This window comes from Xenopus tropicalis, chromosome 1 (assembly GCF_000004195.4).
Source record: "Xenopus tropicalis strain Nigerian chromosome 1, UCB_Xtro_10.0, whole genome shotgun sequence".
Lineage (NCBI taxonomy): Eukaryota > Metazoa > Chordata > Amphibia > Anura > Pipidae > Xenopus > Xenopus tropicalis.
The window spans coordinates 151,376,124-151,400,988 of record NC_030677.2 but is presented as its reverse complement, the minus strand read 5'-3'; the positions used below and the strand labels follow the sequence as shown (position 1 = coordinate 151,400,988).

Below are 24,865 nucleotides of genomic sequence, written 5' to 3'. Positions count from 1 at the left end.
CCATGTTTCAGTTTCATGCAGATATAACTTTATTTCAAACTGGTTAATTGCTTAGAAAACATTTGTCATGGCTTTTTTTAATTTTAAATTAATATGCTTTTGTTACTCAACGTTGGCTGTATATATATATATATGGCTTGATGCTTTAATAAATTTTCTTTTTTGATCATACTAAGACCTGCGAGTGCGGCTCACATTTGTTGATTATGCATTTTACTTGGACTTTGCACCCAGGCATCCTTTTCCATTGTTAAACGTGAGTGCCTGTTGCCTTATATTTTTCACTATATATATATATATATAATGTCGATGTTTTCCTGAATTTTTTTTTTAGGAATAACAAACGTGGCCAGCAAGGATGGGACAGGAAATATGTGGTCTTGGAAGGGTCTAAAGTGCTGATCTATGATACTGAATTAAAAGAAGGTACACTTTTAATATTTATTTAAAGAAATATTTTATTGATCAGTTATGGATTAAGAAACAATATTTATCATCCTTTGACTTTAAGAATTGCATTCCACCATCGGAAATTATATTTTTGCTGCTATGTAAGGATTTCACAGATTTTTATCTCCAACCAAAAAATGCTGTTTCTGTAATAAAAGAAAAAGCAGTTCTAAGCTTTTTTTTCCCAAAAGTTGTTGTTTTTTAATGTATTTGCTATTGAAAGCAGTTTCTCTCCAGCTGGTTATATATTCTCTGCATTTCTGGCTCTGACTCCTAATATGATGTAGCAGAAACCAATTTAGTGACAGCTACCTAGGGTAGAAATGACTTTGCTACAGTCAGGACTAAAGAACAGAAAGGGATAAACAAATACTACTTTCAATTGCCATACCATATACAAAAATGTTTAATTTATTGGAAAGTTGTTTGGAACTGCTTTTCTTTGATACCAAATAAACCAAACCTAAACATAATCGGCAGACCAGTACAGTGCACTGCGGTTTCCTGCTGGTAATGTATAACTTATCCTGTAAGCGTCCCATATTCAGATTTTCTACACATTTATATCTATATATAAATCTTCTTGACTAAAGGAGGACAACGGCCTTCAGAGGAGTTTGAGCTTTGTCTTCCTGATGGAGATGTAACCGTTCATGGTGCCGTTGGATCTACAGAGCTTGTAAATACTGCAAAATCAGGTAGGTGACTTAAGGTATGGTGATCCAAATTATAGAGAGACTCCCTGATCCAGAAAACCCCAGGTCTCAGGCATTCCAGATAATGGATCCTATATCTGTACTGGGTTCATCCTCAAACAGGGTATAATTAAGTAAATAAGTAATGCCTCATAATATACCTTTTAAAAAAAAACATATAAAAAGCAGATCTGATGACTGCTGCGTGCCCTGGTGTAGAGAGGGCCCAGTGGAGCCCTGGTTGATGGCAATTTCAATATTTGTTTATTAAAGTCATTGTACTGAAGTTTTAAGAGACATTAAAACATAGGGGGACCCAGTAAATTCTAGTGAGACCACTGTGTAGAGTGCGTATCTTGTATGATGCAGCCACTTAGCTTCTATGTTTGGTCCTTGCAAGGTAGATATTACCATCATGGACTTATTTTATCTGTACACTGGCAAACTAATTATCTACCCGACAGTGACTAAACAAAGCAGCTAAGGCTCATGGCGCATGGGAAGACTAGTTGCTCACAGTTACTCGGCTACCATTGGCAACTAATCTCCCTTAATTGTCTTTCCACCAGTCGCGTGAAGTCTGCAAGAGGAAACATCATGCAGCTTTGGAAAAACGAAACGAATATGCCATTCCACTAGGGCCGAACAATCAAATTAGTCTAATATCGTCCACATTGATGCAAATCTTACCTATGTCCGCCCTTGTAATTCGATCAATTGGCCCTAGGGTTTGTATGGCCACCTTAGGGGACTGTAAAGACAAGAAAAATTGTGACAGTCTTATGTACAGTTACTTTACATTATCAGTTCAGAATTTATACTGCCTGCATTTTATTTTCTGCAGATGTGCCATACGTCATGAAGATTGAGTCTCATCCACACACAACTTGTTGGCCAGGGCGCACTATGTACTTGTTAGCGCCAAGTTTTCCTGATAAGCAGCGTTGGGTTAATGCACTGGAGTCTGTGGTTGCAGGAGGAAGGGTGTCCAGAGAAAAAGCAGAGGCTGATGCTGTAAGGATTCAATATAAAAGATTAAATCTATGTACTGTACCAAAGTGTGACACATTTTAGGAGTTATTTTAGTTATGTATTTTTAATTTTTTTATTTTTAATACAGAAACTGCTTGGAAACTCTTTGTTAAAATTGGAGGGGGAAGACCGTCTTGATATAAATTGCACAATACCTCTAACTGAGCAGGTAATCTGAATTTTTCATTCTGGCAGGTCTGTTTCAGCCATTGGCTAACATTGCCTTGGCATGGCAAGGCTTAGTTAACTACTTTTTCTTCAGCAAAGAGAGATGTGCTTCACTAAATTATTTCCTATATTGCAGAAGAAGAGACAGGATCAAAAACCACCTTCAACTTTAGGCTCTTATTTTAGTCCCTCTTCAGTGGTTTAGCGTTGCTTCTTTACAGCGCTGGGGTCCTGAGCTCCGTTCCAACTGGGGCATTATCTGCAAGGTGTTGACATGTTCTTCCTGTGTCTGTGTGGGTTTCCTCCCACACTTCAAAAGCATAAAGGCAGGTTAATTGGTTCCTAATTAAACTGACCCTAGCATGTGTTATATGAATGTGATTGGGACCCAAGATTGTAGGTTCCACTGAGTTAGGAAAATATGTGATTAAAAGAATAAACAATATTGAGATAAAAATATATGAAGGTCTTGCACTGGCGCTGGTATCATATGCTTCCATCCTTTGTGTGCAGATTGTTTTGGTTGGCGCAGAGGAGGGTCTTTATGCTCTGAATGTGCTGAAGAATTCTCTCACTCACATACCAGGTATAGGAGCAGTATTCCAGATTCATATTGTTAAGGAGCTGGATAAACTTCTTTTAATAGCAGGTAAGGCATTCATTGATTAACCTAATCTTTGTTGCAACCCCATAGCATGTAGCTTTAGCTGTATCTTGAGTGTTCCTATTTCATTTTTCAGGGGAAGAAAGGGCTCTATGCCTTGTTGATGTGAAGAAGGTGAAGCAGTCATTGGCTCAGTCACATCTACCAGCACAGCCAGAAATCTCAATGACTGTTTTTGAAGCTGTTAAAGGATGTCACCTTTTTGCTGCAGGAAAGGTTAGAAATGTCTGGGCAAGGGTTAATTCTCTCTCCAGCTTTGTAGCATGCACCTCTCTTTTTCTTTGCAGCACAAATGCTTTAGAAAGTTCACCAAAATAGTTTTCAGTGTCTTGAAAAAGCAGCTGCTGTTTAATTAAGAATTGGTATGTGATATAATTAGTTGCCTTTCCATTTTGAAGTGCGAGTCCTGGTTAACTCTTTTTTCTTTTTTCATTCTATCATTTAACTGCTTTCTGGCTTTATCTGACCCATAGGGCCTTATCATGCAACACCACATGATTTTGTGATGGTATGCAATCTGATCCTTATTGCTGCAATGCAGTGTACAATCTGATCAGCTAAAGTCAGATGGCTTCTTGTTTTCCTCCGTCTACATATTGCAGTCAGTGTATTTCAATGAGAAGCAGAAATCAGACTTCCTAGTGGATGAACATGCAGCATGCAGTGTTCCCTTCCAGCAGTTGTCGTATTGGATGGCAAATCTTTCATGTAGTTTACAGACCAGATTTTATTGTCAATTTTATTACTTGTAGATGTGAGCAAATACAGGCAACTTGTAGAATTTAATCTGATCATCATCAAGCAAAAAGTAAATATGCAGAGAAGTGCAGCTCAGCCTGCAGTCCGGAGTTAACATGCTTCTTGCTTAATTAGAGTGAAATGAGTGCATCCATGTGTGCAGGGTTCAAATGTTTTCAGTCCTAAACATTAGAGCTTATGTAACCTAAGTATGAAGAATAAAAGCCTCAACTACTGCTGTATGGTTTGTTAAACCAAATCCATATGTATGTTGTGCAGATCTTCATGGTTCCAAAAATTGCAAATGGAGTGCCATTCTGTGGTGTCAAGCAGTAGTTGTAAGTGACAGTTTGCTTAAACTCTGAATGAGAATTGGAATGTTTTGGAGTGCAAGCTGAAGGCTATGCTCACAATCACCAGATAAAAATAGCAAATACTAAAAACAGCGAATGTATTATAGTGATAGTGTGATATTTAAGCTTCTTTCACACTTTAAAATAACAGGGCGCGAATGCACTGTCACTGCTGCTAATGTTACATAATGAGAAGTGATGTGTATAAAGCATATGGATTGGTGACAGTCAGACCTCCACTCTAAAACGCTTCCTTGAACACACATAATTTCTCATTCAGTAGCATTAGCAGTGGTGACAGGTGGACCTAGGTAGATGCCATAGGTCTAAGGTTGGACTCCGAACACTTGAGAAAATTCACTGCACATACTTTTGTAGTGCTGCACAATAGAAAGGTGTGTAGTACCTCGAACATACAGGTTACATACAAATACTGATCACTACTCACCCAGCAGCTTCATATAATGAATTTTAAATGAAAGGATTTCTTATTTGGTTTTTATTCCTTTATCTTACTTACAATATTCTGGAACATTCAAGTAATTCTTTTTTACGAGTTAACATTCACAAGCTGTACAAGGATGCCTGTAGCACCACCTGCTGGCAGAACATTATAGAACAAGTTAAATATATCTATATAGTGAATATAGAACTATAAATGATAAATGTTGGGATTGTAACAGTTTAACTGCATCTACCATTATCATGGTTAGATTATGCAGCTGATTGACCAAAACATCCAGACAATGATTCTAAGAAGTTAAAATGTTTGTTAACTGCCTTGTGTTTAACAAAAAATATAATTTTTTTCTAGATTGAAAATGGGTTATGCATCTGTGCAGCCATGTTAAATAAAGTTGTCATACTGCGCTACAATGAAAGTCTCGGCAAGTTTTGCATAAGAAAGGTAATCGCAAATTAAATTTGTAATGGTACTGGTGAGTTGTCGGTGTCAGTGAGAAAGGGGTTAAAGGACAGGGAACCAGGTCCAAGAAGTGTTGCTGTGGGCAACAATACTACTTGGCCTGGCTCTGCTTGCCTGGCACTATTCTACCTTCAACACAATTAACGGGTCTGACAAGATTTTAGTTTTGGTCTCTGCAAAAAAATCCAGTAGCACACTGAAGTTGCAAGCCGTGTAAAAAAGTTTTTATTTGCCCAAGTACATACAAAAAACAAGAGCAACGTTTCGGGCCCCTCTGGACCCTTTCTCCAGTATTTGCACCTGATACCCGTTTGGGTATGTTAACAGAGAGTTGAGCTCCCCAATACTGTTATTATTAGTTTTGGTCTCTGACATCTCTTCAAAGTAAAGTTGGGTTCTGACCTTATGGTCTGTGGCACAAATGTGAACAATAGATAGGGATGCCACCTTACCCCTTTAATACTAACCACATATTGAATCGTCATTCTGCATGGGTAGTTATCAATTAATTAAGATGCATGTTGCATGACTGCACAAAAATCAGTTCAGCCTGCAGCATGCATCTTATTTGCTAATTAACCTTTCAGGATGTGGGTTCACTAAGTTACCAGTATTAAAGGGGTGAGGTGGAAACCCTAACACCAGATCTAATGTTATTTATTTGTATCATATTTGTGTGCTTGATAGTAAAAACAAATTAAAACATGTTGGTTGGCATGCTTGTGAAAAAGTGATTGGGGTTTCTATGGTTTGTGCCTATCCCAAGTATAAATAATTAATAATAGCAAAACTGTCCTGTTTATTTGCCCCCATCATTATATGGTGACGTCATCTCATGCAGAGTCAGGATGGAGCATAAAATGTCAGCACATGGCATAAGACATGACTTTGCCTCAGCTTCTGTATTTCAGTGGCGTGACCCTTCTTTACCATATACTGGGCACAGAACTTGTTCAGTGTGATGCCTTGGGATGTACTTCTTGGCCAGTGCAGTCAGAAGATAAGCATGTATATTTAAATGAACAATTGCATTGCAGAATGTATGCACAGATTTACCGAGCAATAACATCTTTCAGGCAGTATTGTATAAACCATTTAAAGAATCCAGAATTTTTTATATAACATGCCTTTAATGCCTTCTCTGTATGTCTTTACAGGAAATTGAAACTTCTGAGCCATGCAGTTGCATTTATTTCACTGGCTACAGTGTCATCATTGGAACAAACAAGTTCTATGAGATTGAGATGAAGCAGTACACTCTGGAGGGTGGGTAATCATGTAGCCTGATACATAATAAAGGTGTACTCTTGAAAGAATACAGGGGGTTAACAATACGTAACATGCAAAGTGGTGTTAGTTCAATTAGTATTAAAAGGGGATTTCTATTAAATATATACTGTATTTGATAATACACGTGAGCCTATGCCCTTCCATTCACAGAACACTAGCTGTCTGTATATCAGAATATAAAGCATGATCACTGGTCATTATATTGCCTATTGCTTCTTTACAGTACTGCAGGTTGGGGGAAAGTAAAGGCAACTGATCATCATTTGCAGTTTTCCCTTTTTAGTCATCTTATTTAATATATACAAGTTCTGTATGATATTAAAGGACAAAGAAAGGCCAGTATGCTGGGAGTCATCCCCTAGTGACTCTAATCGCATTCTTAGCCACAAAGTCAGTGCAATATGCAATATTGTGCAATGTGCAATATGCAATATGCTTCTGAATATTTATTTCATTGCAGAGTTCTTGGATAAAAATGACCATTCCTTGGCTTCTGCTGTGTTTGCTTCATCTTCCAATAGCTTCCCAATAGCTATAATGCAAGTAAACAGCACAGGCCAGAGAGAAGAATACCTCCTTTGCTTCCATGGTAAGATCTGTACAGAACACTGGGGAAATGTTATGTAAGCATATTTTATAGCACTGTCGGATTGTCTTGTGCAATACTGACAATACTTTTAACACATTGCAGAGTTCGGTGTATTTGTTGATTCTTATGGAAGACGTAGTCGTACTGAAGATTTGAAATGGAGTCGGCTTCCTCTTGCATTTGGTAGGTGAATTTACAAAATGAGAAAAAAACAGTACTGGCAGGTCTTTGCACTGCACCCTCCTGTTAAGTTCTTAAAGCATATTTTTCCACATCCCCAAAATGTCTCCAGTGGTAGCTAAAGCCATTTCTGATGGTACAAATTGCAACCCAAAAATATATAAAACAATAAAATACATTTAGAGTTATTAAGGTACAATGTTTGAGATGCAAATCTAAAACTACTGATATGCCACAGTGTAATAAATACTCTTCCCCCCCCTTCCCAAAGGCTAGGTCCTCTCTGGATCCCAATGCCAGTGATATTCATTTCCCCTTTGCACTCAACTAGACGTTGTCACATGAGTTCTGATGGAAAAAATATCTCTAGATATGAATTTCTGATTTAATTGTTTTTCTATTCAGCCTTCCTTCAAACTAAGATGAATTGCAGTAATAGTTGCTATGAATATATGAGTGCACTAAATGTGCATCTGGATCATTGTAATTTTTTACCTATATTATTTATAGGAAATATATTACCAATAATTTTTTGGTTTAATTTAGCCTACAGGGAACCGTACTTATTTGTGACCCATTTTAACTCTTTGGAGGTGATTGAGATCCAGGGACGTGCTGCACTAGGGTGAGTGAGATTCTATGAAACCAAATTGAAACGCCAATCTGAAACAGTGACATTAAGCACTCCTTCTCTTCATAGTGCTCCAGCTCGAGCCCATCTTGATATTCCCAACCCACGTTACCTGGGACCAGCAATCTCTTCTGGAGCCATTTATATTGCATCTGTTTACCAGGATAAGCTGAGAGTAATCTGTTGCAAGGGAAATCTAGTAAAGGACACTACAAGTGAACTTCATAGGGCTCCTTCTACAACTCGCAGGTGAGCTCAGATCCCCAGTTCAGTTACTAGGAACCTAGAAGTCTTTTGCATGAGCATAAGAAATACCAAATGTTTTCCATCATAGCAAAACAGACTGATTAGATTGCAGCCTACACTGAATAACAGGTTTAAAAATAAACTGTATTTCAATTAGCTCATCATACTCATTTGCTAGTGATGTGAACCAGCAGCATCTTATTTTGTGCCAGGTAATTTGCTGCTCAGCTCAGATGAAAAAAGAAAACCCTCTGTGTTATTGCAAAGGGACTAGAACTTAACTCTGATGCAAACATTAGGTATCTATCCATCCATCAGCATCTTTATACACATATCACCAAAAGTATCTGGACACCTAACTATTTAATATCTCATTCTGAACGCAAGAATAATATTTTTAAGTTGATCCTCCCTTTGCTACTACAGCCTCTACCATTATTAGAAGGCTTTTTGCTGAATGTTGAAATTTGTTGCAGTGATTTGCTTCCATTCATCCATAGATGTATCAGTGAGGTTGGGCACTGATGTTGGAGTTTAGGCCTGGCTTGCATTTGGCATTCCAATTTACCCAACAGGTGTGTAGTCAGAAGTGCATCTTTATGGACATTGCTTAATGCTTGGTGGCATTATTGTGCTGAAACAGGAAACAGCCTTCCCCATTCTGTCTGCACCTTGTGGGAAGCATAGAATATTCAAGAATGGCATTGTATGCTGTAGCCCTAACTTAAACTAGGAAAACAGCCCCCGAGCAGCATTCTTCTCCCACCTAACTTACAGCCCGCACTTGAGCTGATCCTTTGCCATAGAAACCCATTTTGTTTCACTCGCGTGAATAGTTTGTGTGCTGATGTTTCTACCAGAGAACGTCTCCAACTCAACATTGTTTGAATTGAGGAAAGTATTTGTTGCTGGAGATTACACAACATTGTGCTTAATTATACACCTTTGTCAGCAATGGGTGTGGTTTAACTAGCCATTTAGAAAATATGTTACAGTATATTCATGGCTTTTGTGCATTATGAACTTAGCAGACTGACTTCAATCATGCAGTATGCAACTAATCAGTCCTATAGTTAAAGCATTTTGAGTGTTCATATTAAAAGGTATGATAGCTGTAGCTGTCCTATTCTGAGCAGTTTTGCTTTCCACTTCCTTTTTTTTTCAAAAGAATTGTGATTTTATTCAAGGACTGTTCTGAAGACAGCCCAAGGATTCAATAAATATTCAGGCATTCTCCATTGAGAAGCCATTCTGTATCTTCAGCTTTATCCTCCCAGCATATCTAGATGTACTGAGAGCTGTAGAGAATGAATTGCTATCCTCCAGGGCAGGAGGGGCAAGGTCAGAACTCACTCAGCTCATGGTGGCTTAGTAGTAACAAGCACTTCTGTCTTACAGCACTTGGGTACATGGTTACAACTGACTAGGGCACATTCTGCAAGGAGTTTTATTCCCTGTGTCTGTATCAGTCCCTCCCCCACTCCAATACAGACAGCTAATATCTTAACAACCTTAGTTTGTATACATACACTACATAAGGATTATAATCTAAATAGTATGTATAAGTCATAGGGGCACATTTACTAACCCACGAACGGGTCGAAATGAGTCCGATGGCGTTTTTTTCGTAATGATCGGTATTTTGCGATTTTTTCGTATTTTTTGCGATTTTTTCGGCATCTTTACGAATTTTTGTTACCAATACGATTTTTGCGTAAAAACGCGAGTTTTTCGTAGCCATTACGAAAGTTGCGTAAAATCTGGCCTGATTTTTCCGTAGCGTTAAAACTTACGCGAAAAGTTGCGCCTTTTTCATAGCGTTAAAACTTAAAAGGTGCGAGGTTTCGCGTAAGTTTTAACGCTACGAAAAAAGCGCAACTTTTTGCGCAAGTTTTAACGCTACGAAAAATCGCCAGATTTTACGCAACTTTCGTAATGGCTACGAAAAACTCGCGTTTTTACGCAAAAATCGTATTGGTAACGAAAAATTCGTAAAGACGCCGAAAAAATCGCAAAAAATACGAAAAAGTCGCAAAATGTTCGTTTTCAAGTCGGAACTTTTCCAATTCGGGTCGGATTCGTGGGTTAGTAAATCAGCCCCTTAGGGTATGTGTGTATGTAGTTCTACATAGTATAAATATAAACATTTGTTTTCCTTCTTTAAACAGCTGGTTGCTAGGTTCTTAATGCTACTAGCAATCAGGCAAAGTAGCAAGCTGAAAGAGTATCTCTTGAACAAAAAGACAAGTGAAATAATAACATTAAAAGCCAGACTTTCTATTAAATAGGCAACACACCCATAAACTTTCTTACTGTATTTTGTTTAGTATGGTACAGTGCCTATGCTGTCATAATAAGGCTTGCTACATATGATAATTAATTGACAGTGAGTGTACAGATTGTGACAGTTGCTTTTAGCTTCTATTTAGAAATAATAAATAGGCTACAGGACATAACAAGAAAGGTTGATTTGTAAGTAAAGGATGCTTTTATTGACAGCCCAAACAAGAGAGGACCACCATCTTACAATGACCATATAACAAAGCGAATAGCATCCAGCCCAGTGCCAACTGAGGTCCAAGGTCTCGTACGGGAGCCTAGTACACCTCATAGATACCGCGAAGGACGGACAGAAATGCGCAGAGACAAATCTCCTGGGAGGCCTTTGGACAGGGAGAAGTCTCCAGGGAGGTTACTGAGCACCAGACGGGAGAGGTCACCTGGAAGGCTTTTTGAAGAGAGCAACAGGAGCCGTGGAGCTGTAAGGACACCCTTGTCACAAGTCAATAAGGTATGGGAATAAATTCCTAGTATTCCTCAGAAATATCACTTTTCTACCGAAAAACTCAGTTTATAGAATAGCACTGATAGCACGTGGAGGTACATTGGTTAATTCTCACTGAAACAGAATGCCCACCCATACTGCTTAATTTACAATTGCTCACATTACACTTCTGAGCACTTCTGACAGCATGAATATTATGTATGTATCCCTAAGCCAGTGATCTCCAACCAGCAGCTCATGAGCAGCTTGTTGCTCCCTAACCCCTTGGATGTTGCTCCCTAACCCCTTGGATGTTGCTCCCAGTGGCCTCAAAGCAGGTAGTTATTTTTGAATTCCTGGTTTGGAGGCAGGTTTTGGTTGTATAAAAAGCAGGTGTACTAACATATAGAGCCTCCTGTCGGCTGCTGGTTCACATTGGACAAGTAAATAACCGCCTAGAAACTCATGCGTTGCTCCCCAACTTTTTAATATTTAAATGTTGCTCACAGGTTGAAAAGGTTGGGGATCCCTGCCCTAAGCTGTAACCACCCAAACATTCTATGCACCTTTTTGACTTTCGCCACCTGGCAACACTAAAGGGGATCATTTACCAATTTTCGAGTTTGTGAACTCAGGTTTGTTATTCTAAATCAAAAAAACTTGCATATCAAATGGTCGCTTATTTATTAATAGGGAAAAGTCACTTGAATAAAAAACTTAAATATCATCTCAAATTTTTCAAGTTCACAAGCTCGAAAAAAAATCAAGTTTGAGAATATGGCTTGACTTTGCCTATGACAACTCCAAATGCCTTCTATAGAAACTGATTAGCTTTCAGATGGTGAATTTTTACATTGAGTTTTTGGGTTTTCTGCACTTTTTTTTAAAGACATCTTAAAACTTCATGTCATCAGATAATATTCTAGTCCTAACAAGTAACATATCCCATCATCACCCTGATGGCATACAGTCTGTGAGTTGTGCCCAGAACTCATGTATATTTGAGGAGGTCTGGAGCAGTATAAGTAGATCAGTGCTATCCAACTGGCAGCCCATGACCCCCTCTGTGTGGCCCCCCACCTGTCTGGCTGCTTTGATGGCTTACCTTTCTGTAAGCTTTAAATGGTATCAGTACTGAGATTAACTGTAAACCCCCTGAATTGTTTAAAAATGTAATCCCCTGTGTTGTTCACACCTTTTTATCCCTACATTGTTCACCCCCTGCATTGTTCACACCTCAGGCTCAGACTGTAATCACCCACATTGTTCACCTGTTCACACCTCAGACTGTAGGAGCAGTAGAAACCCACAAATAATCTCTGCACACTACAAAAAGTACATATACTGAGGTGGTACTGCAATTTAAAAGTTTAATATATAGTTATTGTGCAGACTGTAGGAGCAGTGCCAGCATTGTGTCATTGTATGCTGCCTGTGTGTGCGCCATACTCTGCCTGCCCTATGCTGCCTCTGTGTGCCATAGAGTATGGCACACACACACAGGCAGGGTAGGGAAGGCAGAGTATGGCACACACACACACAGGCAGGGTAGGGAAGGCAGAGTATGGCAAGTTTTTGCTGTACTACCACCATTAATATGGGTATGGTCATGTGATAACATGGGTGTGGTTTCAAGTGGGTATGGTTTAAAAAAAGTGGAGTGGTCAAAACTGGTTTCCATTATTGGCCCTCCACCATGTAGACCAGAAAAATTCCGTCCCTCTGCACCACAGAAGTCGGACAGCACTGAAGTAGATGATATAGAGAAAAAATGGGACGCCTGCAACAGCAATCTGTGTACCACTACTACTATACATTGGGCCTATAGTTCCCCTTAAATGTGATTTTACAAGGTACATGCAGTCATTTTTTTTCTCTTTTTTTTTAAGGTTTGGGACCAGTCTTCTGTATAACTGAACAAAAGAAGCCGGAAAGTTTTATTGAAACTGATTTGTTTTTATATCCAGATTCTATTGTTTGTAGCAGACATCCACTGCAAAAACATTAAACTGTATATGTGAAGCTGTGTGCTAAAATCGCCAACTAGCTTAAAGGCTGAATATCACACTCCATACTGCATTTGTTTCATCTCCTAAAGAAGAACACTATTGCACTACATCAGTTCTGTTTGTTTTAGTTCGATTTCCTAACTGAACACTTCCAGTCATTAAGTTCCATAAACTCTGACTACCAGCTGATTTACCAGTTATATGTTACCTCCAGCCCTAATGTAAATGCCACTTAACTTGCAGGGTCTTGCTATTACTTTGTGCCATATGAGTACATTTCCAAATCCCTACTACTTTTTGGCCAGCAAATGATTTCACACCATTCTGCATATTTACATCCTAATGCTTCTGCTACCTCACTAAAATCCAGATCTTGCTTTATCATCATGAATGTGCCAGGGGTAATATGTCAGAAAAAGGTGCTAAAATCTTTTCTAGGTGTTCATGAAGAAGATATTCTATTGGCTTCTCATTTTTCAATTTGTAATCGAGAACGTTTGTAATCTCCTAACTCTGAGAATATGTGTTCATGTAGTAATTTGCACTTTGACAATGTATATATTTGTGTTGCTCTTTAATGCATGAAGGATTTCACCCCAAAAGGAGAACCCTCACACTACTATTCATTCCTGCTGATGTTGTGTCCCTTGTAATTTATTGGGTAATGCTAAGCTAACATGCCCAGTCTCATCTAATGGAGATGTTAGTGAGTTGGTTCAGTGTCCCTTTAAATGCTTCCTTAATTACAAGGATTGTACATATTTACCAGAAAGTTTATATTCATAAAATTGAATATGTTTCTACTTTTTTAAGGTAAACTGTGCATTTTTCAATTTGCCCATTGTGTAATGAGTGGAGACTTAAGAGAGGTGAGCAGGCTGCTCCTAGGTAATAGACTAAGAATGAGAACTGGACGTGCTTGCAAGGTGCCGGATGCTTGGTTTCTATTATGCTTTGCTGCTTTTTGCTAATAATGTAGAACAAAATAAATGCACTTCAAACTTATGCAAATCTGTGCTCTAGAGTATTACGGATTACTGAACAGATCCAATGCTGTAGGCTTAGTCTAACCCAGCAGCACCAGAGCACCCTTTCCTCACTGACTTTAATGACTATTAACAAATTTATAAGCTCTGACATTACAGGCAATAGTGGTAAGGTATAAAGAATGGAGACTGCACTCTCACACCTGCCCCAAACCAGTATAAGTGTGAATTAAAATTGGGCATGGCGCTGATTTAAGTGATACAGACACAGGCATAAAAATGCCCCTTAACATACTACTCTTTGGCTATAAATTATAGCTGTGCTTGTTCAAAAAGGTTTAGATAATAAACAAATAACTCGCTTGTGCAAACTTCTTGTGTCGGACAGGTTTTTAACTATGTACAGAGGATGTACTCACTCTTCCCATTGGAACTGATGGCACCGCTATCAACAGGAATAATATCCTTTTCCTTCAGTGACCTAAAACCTTTAGACAGAAAACACTAAAGTATGGGAAGGCCATCTCCAATAGAGTCCATTTTAATTCATGTCATTTTCTTTTTCTCTGTAACAAGGTACCTTTGCTGGCAGAGTTTTCATTTGCAACATGACAGTTATGATAATCTGCGTGACTTCAGTGTACATCTATAATTGTGCTTTGTGAGCACTGACATCAGAATAACTGCTCTGGCATATAAATGCAGACATACATCAGGATGCCAGGCCTATTAGTGTAAAGAAATGATGCAGAGGAGTCGACACAATCTTTCATCAGAGTATTATTATTACATATAATTTTTAAGAAGTCAAAGGTTTGACCCACAGAATTTGGTTGTACACAATATAGCTTATTTTTAAATATTTAATGCACTTTACAGGTAAAAAAAAAAGTGAAAAAAATTCTATAGCATCGATCAAGCACACTCATATTGGTTTGTACAGCAATGTGGTAACATATTTCTTCTTGTAACGGTGGGTTGCACTTAGCACCATCACACCATCCTTAAAAATAAAGAAAGAAAATCAGATCAACAATCGTACAAGCAACATATTAAAAACACTCTTCCCCCCCTCATTTTACCTTAATTGAAAGGGCATAAAGATGGTTTAACATAACATGGTTTGGCTCTGGAAGCAACGCTGGGTCACACTGTAAGCGAAAAAAAAAATGTAGGAGCTTGTACTCATCTTGAATAATACAGCATAAGAGTAACACAATCATATTTCATTTCAGGGCTTATTTGTACAGTACCAGCAAGTTACACAGCACATAAACAAGGGTTAGAGAATAAAAATGTGAGCAGAGGGTGCTGCTTCCCCATGTTGTACAATGTACTCCTGTTTCTCTCTACCACTGCATTCTACAGAGCTGCCATACATGTGTGCCTTATCGCCCAATGTCAAATTGAATGGCTCTGTTACTATACTTACCAGTTATGAATTTAGGAAAACAATGTTTTACTCCTATGCCTGGGGGACAGGTTCCTTAATTAAAGGAACCGTTCAGAGTAAAAATGAAACTGGGTAAAAAGGTAGGCTGTGCAAAATAAACAACATTTTTATGCACATTTGTTTTAAGGGTTTAGTTCTCCTTTATGAGAAATTATAGCAAACTCCGCTAACGAAATAAAAATACTTAGGGCTACCTGTGAATAAATAACATTGAACACTGAACCTAGAAAAAGTTAAGTTCAATAAAAAGCAGGGAATACATTTTTCAAAGATATATATATATATATAAAAAAAACAAAAAAACTGCTATTGTATAAACTATCCAACTACATACACCCAAACCTGAGCTACATAAATATTAAACATACACAATTTGACAAAGTATCTGGGAAGCTGTCTGTCCAACATCTAATTCCCAAACAAAGGATAAAGATAAAGAAATGTGGTTCTGCCCTTGATGCTATAAATCTTTATAAGCCAATATAATGTGAGTACATCCTGAATGCAGTGACAGATTTTAAAGCAAACAGCCGTACTTACTGAAATGCCTGTGTCTTTATTGAGAATTACTTGAAGCAAATGTGGTGGAAGGATTGGAGGGGTTTTAAAGCGTTCTTCTAGTTTACAGTTATATGGATCTTGTTGGTAAGGCCCAGGCGGAGAGCTGGATAAATCTACAAGAAAAACAATGGCACTTTATAGCTGCAACACAAAAAGCGTGATATCTAAAACATGAGCACATATCAACGTAAAACAAAGAGCACACTCTTTCCTGCCTTCTTTTTTAAGCACTTCCTGGTTGGTATGTATAAGTCGGAGTGTTCTGCACTACTGAGAGTTGCTTGCTTTTGGATTTGAGTTTAGGGCAGAACATGTATTCTTTTATTAGTCCTTGAAACTTATGTAAATATGCCTTGCAGGACTTGTACGAAAGCACTTAGTCTTCGGCCTCTTGCATGAAATAAAAAGTGACTTTTAATATCCTTATATTTTACAACACGGGGGACTTTATTCCCTATACAGAATAAGACAGTATATCACTGCTGTAATGTATATTAGAAAAAGAAGATTCCCGTGTCCATGTAAAGAGCCAGATACCTCTGTGGGAGTAGTATGCAGGTCCATTTGCTATATACCTAGAAACAGAGAGTGTTAAATTAATGAAGAGGCTAACCTTACCTGATATATCAGAGCCTTTTTGAGAATCCACCATTAGGGCATCAAATACTTCAAAGTCTGTTTTTTGAACCTGAATGATGTTGTTCACAGTGCCAAGCTGACTGGTTGTTACTGGCTGGACAAAGAGAGTGAGCATTTTTAAAAAGCAGTATTCATTAAATTTGCAATGTGATTTTCCGCGATACATTTTATATGCAGCAAGTGCTAGAGAAATCTGTCAGTTCAGGCACAACTGATTATAGACATTTTTATATAATTATACAAGTAAATTCACCCTTCAAGAGCCAGGCACGTTATTCAAATGCTGACCATTTGATTTTACAATTAGTGCCTTTTATTACTTATTAGGGTTAGAAACTTAAGTTTGCCCAGTCGCAGTAACCCATAGCAACCAATAAGATGTTTGCTGCTATTTCTTACTGCTCTAGGCAAACCTGGTGCCTTTTATTACATAACCCCCCTAAGTCTTAATGCCATAGAATTTACAATATGGTAAAAAAAAAAAAAAAAAAAAAAAACTAGCCAGGGGTACTTATTGCTGAGAGCTGCAAACATCTTCCACACCTCTGAGCACGTGTATCCACAGTACTGCAGTTTTTCAGAGCTTGGTTACTGTACTGTGTGCCCCACCTCAGTGTTTTTTCTTTTACATAGTAACAAAGTAAGTTTGGGAAAAAAGACACATGTCCATCAAGTTCAACCTTAAAGGAATAGTAACACCAATAAATTAACCTTTTTAAAAAAAAAAAAAAAAAAAAGTAGATGAAAGTAAATGCACTGCTAAAAGTTGTGCGTTTGCTACAGTAACATTACTAGAGTTTATATAAACAAGCTGCTGTGTAGCCATGTGGACAGCCATTTAATCTGGAAAAAAAAGGAGAAAAGGGACAGATAATTCTGTAGAGTAAAATAGCGTTTTATCTGTTATCTGCTATGTAACCCACGCCTTTTTTCCAGCTTGAATGGCTGCCCCCACGGCTACACCGCAGCTTATTTATATAAACTATAGTAGCCTTTCTGTAGCAAACACACCTGCTTTACCTGTGCAGGGCAACAGTACATTCTACTGTAGTTACTTTTCCTATATATAACCTGCCTAACTGCTAGTTGACCCAGAGGAAGACTCTTTTTGCCGCAGAGTGGGAAAAAAATCCTTCCTGACTCCAAGATGGCAATCGGACCAGTCCCTGGATCAACTTGTACTAAGAGCTATCTCCCATAACCCTGTATTCCCTCACTTGCTAAAAAGCCCAACCCAGCCCATTCATGAAGCTATCTAATGTACAGGGTCGGACTGGGCTGCCGGGACACTGGGAAAATACCCGGCAGGCCCAGACCCGACCCTGTTGGCGCTTCTCCTGGCCAGCGATGTCCTCCCCTGATGCGTTTCATATACAGGTATGGGATCCCTTATCCGGAAACCCGTTATCCAGAAAGCTCCGAATTGCGGAATGCCCGTCTCCCATAGACTCCATTTTAATCAAATAATTCAGAATTCTAAAACTGATTTCCTTTTTCTATGTAGAAATAAAACAGAACCTTGTATTTGATCCCAACTAAGATATAATTAATCCTTATTGGATGCAAAACAATCCTATTGGGTTTAATTAATGTTTTATTGATTTTTTAGTAGACTTAAGTTATTGAGATCCAAATTACGGAAAGACCCCTTATCCGGAATACCCTTGGTCCCGAGCATTCTGGATAATGGGTCCTATACCTGTACACGCATTCAGGGGAGGACTTTGGGCGGGGCTAGGGGTGTGCAGCGGGGGCCCCTGCAGTGGATGCGTCAGTGGAGGTACCTTGGGGGGTGCAGGGCCCCTGGGGCGGTAGCCCCGGTGGGCCTTTCACCCCCTAGTCTGACCCTGCTAATGTGTCAGTCAGTTTTTAAACTGTAAAAAAATCCTTTCCTTACAGGAAACAGGAACTCCTTTCTTGTAATTGGAATGTGTCCCTCGTGTCTGCTGGAAGGACCAACTGGTAAATAGCTCCTTCCAGCAGTCCTTCCTTCTTCTATAATAATTCCTACCCATCTTCTAGTTACTCCAGAAACACCTACATTCATCTGCAATGTGCCACCGAAGGGGAAAAGAATATTTCGTAACAGCAAAATCACAATGACAGTAGCCACAAAAAACATGCAATACACATCCCTTTGCATTAATAGGCCTACCATACTCCCATATCCATTTTCCTTTGCTTTAGCAAAATGTGGCTGTTACTTCTCTGTACCCAATATCCTAACATCCGGCTTTTAGACAGCTTAATCAGTTTTTTCCCTATTCTACTGACAATGCTCAGAAACCTGCCAGCCAGGTTTGCTATATTGCTTATGGGAGAGAATCCCACAGCTCCCACAAATCTCACTGTACAAACACTCTCTGGCAATTAATTTAAAGTGTGATGTAGACTGGTTTTCAAGTTCGTCTTTTTTCCATTTGATGTCTGACACCTAGCAAAAGCTTAATGACTGATGTGTCAGATATGCATTAAGACTATTTGAATGGTGCACCCCAATTCTAGACTTCTGACCTCTGGTGCAGGGCAGTTTTGTAATGGTGTTCTGCATCAGGAGGACACAGAACTCCATGGAACTGCTAGTACTTCTATATTGAACACTAGCAGGCACATTTTTCCTTATGAAATTTAGTTTGTTAAAAATCCCAGCTAATACTAGTTAACGGAGAAGGAATGGCATCTTTGCATTTTACTGCCAATATATTAGTCACATTAGTGCAAGCTTGAATGCTATATTTATTCTGCAGAAAGCTTTACCACAGCTTTACCATACCCGAGTTAACAGCCCTAGAAGCTCCCTCTGTTTTAAGATAGCTGCCATTTTAGCTTGGTCTCAGTATCTTCTGTGCTGCAGCTCAAGCTGCTGGTAGCTCAGATTACACAGAGCAAATTTTGACGAGAGGTGGAGCAGGAGAGAGGAGCAAACTGAGCAGACTCATGCCCGTGCCTGTGCCCTGAAGGATTTTTCTGAGAGCAGGTCTGACACAGAAGAACATGAAAAACATGTGTACACAAAAGAAGAAAAACAATCCTGTGTTTCTTTTGATAGAGGACTTACCTTCTCCTTTAATAGCTCAACAAACATAATGTGATTTAGACTTACAGTGATCTTTAAACAAATAAAATACATTCTTTTACCTCAGCTGGATCATGGGTCCACTGGCCATCAACTAAGAACTTGTACTGATGTTCCCCCTCTGGAAGATCCAATATCGCAAAAAAGTTGTTGTGGCTGAAAAAACACACAGCTCAACTGAAACACATGAACACCCATCTTAAAGGAGACATATCCTATAACAATTAAGAATGTACCGGAGAATTATACTCCTCTAGATATAGAAGAAATGTGCTTAAAAAAGTTGTGTTTCAGACTGATTTATTGAGAAATTCCACCAAAACTCCACTAGGCCCGCCCATCTGTTCCACTTCCTGCTGGCTGAATTCTCTGGATGAGCTGGGGAGCCGGCGGCCCTCCGTACACTGCACTATAAGATAGGAACCAATCAGCAGCTAGGCTGACCTGATAGGGAACTGAAGCCTGTCTGTGCTTGTGTCACTGCAGGGCTGTGATTGGCTCTCCCCTCCTACTGTGCTTCTGGCAGGGACCGTTAGGACACGCCCACTCTCCATTTCAAACACAGACAGAGAACTGATAGAGTCTATAGGGAGCTCCAATAAAGGGGCAATTTTTACAGATAGGATTCATTTTTAGCACAAAGTGAAACCAGCACCGTATATTATTCATAATTGCCTACAGGATTAGGGTTTTCCCATTTATCCTATATGTCCCCTTTAAGAAATAAATAAATGGAAAAAAAAATAAAAAAATCGCACCAGACTATCATTTACAGCTCTGCCATTGTACCCTTATTTTCTTGAATGGGGCATTACAAACAGAAAATATCCTATTGCTTTCTATTTTTCATTTTTTTCTGGTTTTCCAATATAGGAGCTGATATGTTACTGTTCCTCTCTCTGGTGTTTTAGTTTAGCAACTCTGTAACCCAGGCACAGACTCTGAACTGTTACAGTTTCCTGCATTAGTTGATACATTTCTCAGCAGCATTTATGGAATGTTAGAAACTGACTAAAATTAAAAAAAATAAATACATTTATAAATAAAACAAATATTCCAGATGTAAATGTTGTGCTTACCTTCTGATAAGTGGGATTTTTGCCCAGTTGTTAAAGGTCCCTGATAAATAGATTTCTTTGCCGCCTCCTGTCCAGCGGAATACAGTCGGTCTGGCTTGAGATGGCATTTTATCATTTACTTCTAAATCATGCTGCCAAGCCAGGAACTCTTCCTTTTCTGTGGAACCCTAAAAGAACAATGAGAAAGAAAAGGAAGAGATCACACTTTTTAAACAGGTCCTAATAGCGGTTGAATTCAGAGTACAATAAACTTGCAAGTTAATTATTTGCCGATTTATGCTCCATAAAGCAATAAAGATGTTTACAATGCTGAATTAGAATACAGGTATAGGACCCATTATCCAGAATGCTCGGGACCAAGGGTATTCCGGATAAGGGGTCTTTCCGTAATTTGGATCTCAATACCTTAAGTCTACTAAAATATCAATAAAACATTAATTAAACCCAATAGGATTGTTTTGCATCCAATAAGGATTAATTATATCTTAGTTGGAATCAATTACAAGGTTCTGTTTTATTTCTACATAGAAAAAGGAAATCAGTTTTAAAATTCTGAATTATTTGATTAAAATGGAGTCTATGGGAGATGGGCATTCCGTAATTCGGAGCTTTCTGGATAACGGGTTTCCGGATAAGGGGTCCGATACCTGTACTTCATTTCATCTTAGAACATGGGATTTGGGGAAAATATATATAAAACTCACCCGTTGTTTATTCATTCCTATTGGATTTTTAGAAGTGTATTTATCAATGGATGATAGGAATGAATAGAATGTGGGTGATTTTTATGTATTAAGCTCTACACTCACATTTTTATAAATCTACCCTCTAAAGTTTCATATTACTCTAGATCCTGGTGTTTAATATTAACTCTCACAAATTCTACCTGAATTGCTTCCTGCCCAAAGTATTATTCATACTTTTACTGCATCCTGCCTTGCTTGTCCTCCATTCTTTCATACAGCAGATTTAAGCTGCTGATTTGTCCCCTTCAGACTGAGCCAGCAACTTATCTGCCTGTGTATGGGCCTCACTAACCAATATCTGGCTTAAAATCGGGCAGGTTAAAACATTGAGGCAGGTTCAAACAAGTTGAGGCAAGGATCGCATAATCCTTACAGACATAGATAGTTGTGCAGAGCTGCAGGAGTTTGCCTGGGGTGCAGTGGCAGACAGTCACATGGAGCCGAGCTAAAGATTATATAAATATCTAGAAAACAGCTGGGAATTAAATGAAATATCAGATATGCTCAGAGAAGCACTAAGGAACCATGTGTCTCTATAAGACTCTAATATCCTCAATTAACAGGAGTACTGAAATACCACTTGACTGACAAATATGAGTAAAGGTTGTTTCTATTCCTGCAGTACATGCTCACTGTGATCTATGGGAACAAACCTAAATACTTTTGGTCTATAATAAAGTCTTCAGCAGAATAAACCAACTGATACAGCCATGCCCATATTTATGTATTTACTTAACATTTCTCCCAATGATCACTATTCAAGTCCGTAATACCCACTAAATATGGTTTTGACATTTATTGCATGAATTAAGGCACTATCAACTTTCTACACTGTACCCAGGGCAAATGATTTATACAGTACATCTACTTAATAAAAGGCCATGAACTTGTGCCTCTGCTTCGGCTGATGAATATCCATGAGAAGGCCCTATAGGCAGCTGCACAAGGCATGTATACTGAACCTCATGGAAAATCTCTGACATCATGCTGATCCTTGCTAAAAATCAATGGGCACACATGGGTTAAGAATTTCTGGTTAAAGTTAATATAAATATGTAACCAAGAAAAGTAGTTCTGTAAAATACCAGTTCCAGCTCAGTCTTTATCAGCATCTTGTCCCCTATCAGATAGCTGCTCTCCGTTATTTACTTTCTCTACACCACATAGTCCCAAGCTGCAGGCAATCACCATTCATTTTTATTTTATCTTTTACTTACATAGCACTGACACATTTACACAAAGCTTTACATAGCTTGCTAATTGCTCACGTCAGTTCCTGCTCCACTGGAGCTTACAATCTAACTTTCCTACCACTTTTACACCCAGCAGGTTCAATGTCACCAGGAGCACATTAACCTGACTGTATAAAGAAACTGGAGCACCCGCCCATGTCGGAATCAAACTCAGGAACTCTGAGAGGCCAGGCTGCATAGCTAACCACTGAGCTACCAAAGAAGAAGCCTTACCCCATTCTAATGTTACCCATCAACCTCTCTTCATTTTACTAAGCAACTAAGAAACAGAATAGCAATGTCTGGTTAAAGAATTCAATGAAAGCCTATAGTGTGGGGACATGATGGTTAAATAAAGGTGCTACACAGAATCCCCAATTTACTTGATGAAGTGTTGGGTGCAGACAGTAAAACTTCTCTGCCAAGGATGGACAAATACTGGATTGTTTATTATTGGTTTATGTAGTTTGGTTACACCTCCACCCGCTCTTAATTCATGCAGTGGACTTAGTACTTAGTGTGTTGTTACACACCCATATACTATTCATTCTCTACAGAAAATGTTTTTTAGTAGTACCAGCAGCAGCAAGACTACAGTGCGTGGAGACACAGAGGAAAAAAGGGAAAGTTGTGTTCACCACTAAATTTTAAAACATTTATTGGGCGTGCAATGAGGCTGTAAACACAAGATTCATACAGGAGGTATCTTTACCTGGAATATACAGTCAAACAATTCCTGTTTTTTCTTTAAGAAGAGGACATTATTTAATAGTTTAATGCACATAATGTCCTAATGTCCATCATATATATTTATATTTGAATACTGGGTGAGCGCAGAGGACCTCTTGTCTCAGGAGAAAGACAGGTCACTGGAAATGTATACTCATGTATTCATGTAACGCCTAAATGCACCATGCATCTACAGCCAGGTCAGCGGTGCCACTGGGTGCAGCCAGCAGAGGAGCTATTTCTCAGCCTGTGCATATACACATTTTACATACATGACTTGTTGCTTTTACTACACCTGTTCACATGATGCTTGCTCAACTTTTCTGCTCCTGGCTATTAACCCTTTCTGAGGGCCTGGGGCATATGCAACTCAACCCAGTTCCCAGAGCATTACTTGTTAATGATCTGCCTTATAACTCTCTAAGACATAATGGGGCTCATTTAAAGTCAATGGGGAGATTTGCACATGGGCAGTAACCCATAGCAACTAATCAGCAATTTTATTTTTCAAGTCTGAAAGTAGAATTCTTACTGGTTGCCACGGTGCAAATTGGCCCTGTGTTTATACAAATTTGCCCCAATCAGAGAAGAGAATATCACTACTGTGATGTACCCTTTTCACCACTGCTGGGCGGTACTGTGCAACTCTTTTTGAATTTCCTTTTGCCATTTATGTGGACAAGAAGAGAGACAAGATACTGGGTGACAGAACCAATAGCAACAGGCTGGTGTAGGAAGCAATTACACTTTAGTATTAAAAGATTGTATCATGGTCACTTTATGAGTGAAAACTTGTTGATCTGACATAGGTCGGACTAAGCCTAAACTTGTCCTGTACTAATCCAGGACGATGTTTCGCAGGGACATGGCTGCAGGACGAGCCGCTTCTCTACCTTACTCTCCTCCGCAGGGAACATATCCGCATCCTCAGGACTGTCCATCAGTATTTTGGCTCTGTCATCCCCTTTCGACACTGCTCCGGTGCTATCTCTTCGCACCTTGTGGGGACCGGGACGTTCACTGCTTGTGTTCCCCATATTCCACACTTTACGAGCAGGTATCGCTCTTTAAACCTCCAGAAAGGACTTTGTTTATCACGCCGCTTCCGCTTCCTGCTGCGGATGTGACGATATTGCGTTCAAAGACTCGTTGTCGCACATGACGTTCGATCTGTTTTTTTCCATTACTCCTTTTCCAGCTATCTGTCAGTGATATCAGTGACAATAAAGGGATAGGTGCCAATTAATATCTGCGTATAGTTGGAATTGGAATTCCTCTACTGGGGTCGTTGTTTGCAGATGTAGGAAAAGTATACAATATTAAAAAGGGTTATAAGAATATTGACACTGCTATGAGATTGAGAGGTTGGGTAGTAAAAAGCTGCACTATATCTAATTAATTGCATATAGCAATCAACCAGCAAGTAGCCTGTTTAAAAACAAAAATCTTATTGGTTGCTATGGGTTACTGCATAATGTCAAATGATTATTATTATTATTAATAATAATTAAACTAAAACTACAGTTTAAACAGTTGTAGGAGAAAAGTAAGAAAGACTTCATGACACCAACAGTGCCACTGCCAAATGTATCTGTACTTCCATAGCAGCTCCTGGGGTGCAAAGCTGTGT

The 24,865-nt window shown here is 38.9% G+C and overlaps 2 protein-coding genes across 7 annotated transcripts in view; one reads left to right on the top strand and one right to left on the bottom strand.

Moving 5' to 3' along the window:
- Nucleotides 1-14,091, top strand: part of cit (citron rho-interacting serine/threonine kinase) — a 70,718-nt gene extending 56,627 nt beyond the window's left edge. For 5 of the 6 annotated variants that reach the window (XM_031895845.1, XM_031895842.1, XM_031895838.1 and 2 more), the window contains 14 exons: nucleotides 335-426; nucleotides 1,044-1,148; nucleotides 1,990-2,159; nucleotides 2,266-2,346; nucleotides 2,859-2,994; nucleotides 3,086-3,225; nucleotides 4,915-5,007; nucleotides 6,183-6,291; nucleotides 6,776-6,904; nucleotides 7,007-7,087; nucleotides 7,631-7,709; nucleotides 7,785-7,964; nucleotides 10,461-10,752; nucleotides 12,615-14,091. In XM_031895845.1, the coding sequence (XP_031751705.1) occupies nucleotides 335-426; nucleotides 1,044-1,148; nucleotides 1,990-2,159; nucleotides 2,266-2,346; nucleotides 2,859-2,994; nucleotides 3,086-3,225; nucleotides 4,915-5,007; nucleotides 6,183-6,291; nucleotides 6,776-6,904; nucleotides 7,007-7,087; nucleotides 7,631-7,709; nucleotides 7,785-7,964; nucleotides 10,461-10,752; nucleotides 12,615-12,638 (1,711 nt within the window). In that variant the 3' untranslated portion in view covers nucleotides 12,639-14,091. 6 annotated transcript variants of the gene reach the window in all.
- A 391-nt stretch (nucleotides 14,092-14,482) lies between these two features.
- On the bottom strand, nucleotides 14,483-24,368 carry prkab1 (protein kinase, AMP-activated, beta 1 non-catalytic subunit). Its single transcript, XM_002932076.5, has 7 exons — nucleotides 24,129-24,368; nucleotides 20,529-20,695; nucleotides 19,512-19,605; nucleotides 16,353-16,467; nucleotides 15,714-15,847; nucleotides 14,803-14,871; nucleotides 14,483-14,723 (listed from the first exon to the last, which is right to left on the bottom strand). Exons 1-7 carry the CDS (start codon nucleotides 24,270-24,272, stop codon nucleotides 14,646-14,648), a joined length of 801 nt encoding a protein of 266 aa, XP_002932122.1. The 5' UTR covers nucleotides 24,273-24,368; the 3' UTR covers nucleotides 14,483-14,645.
- Nucleotides 24,369-24,865: the final 497 nt, after the last annotated feature.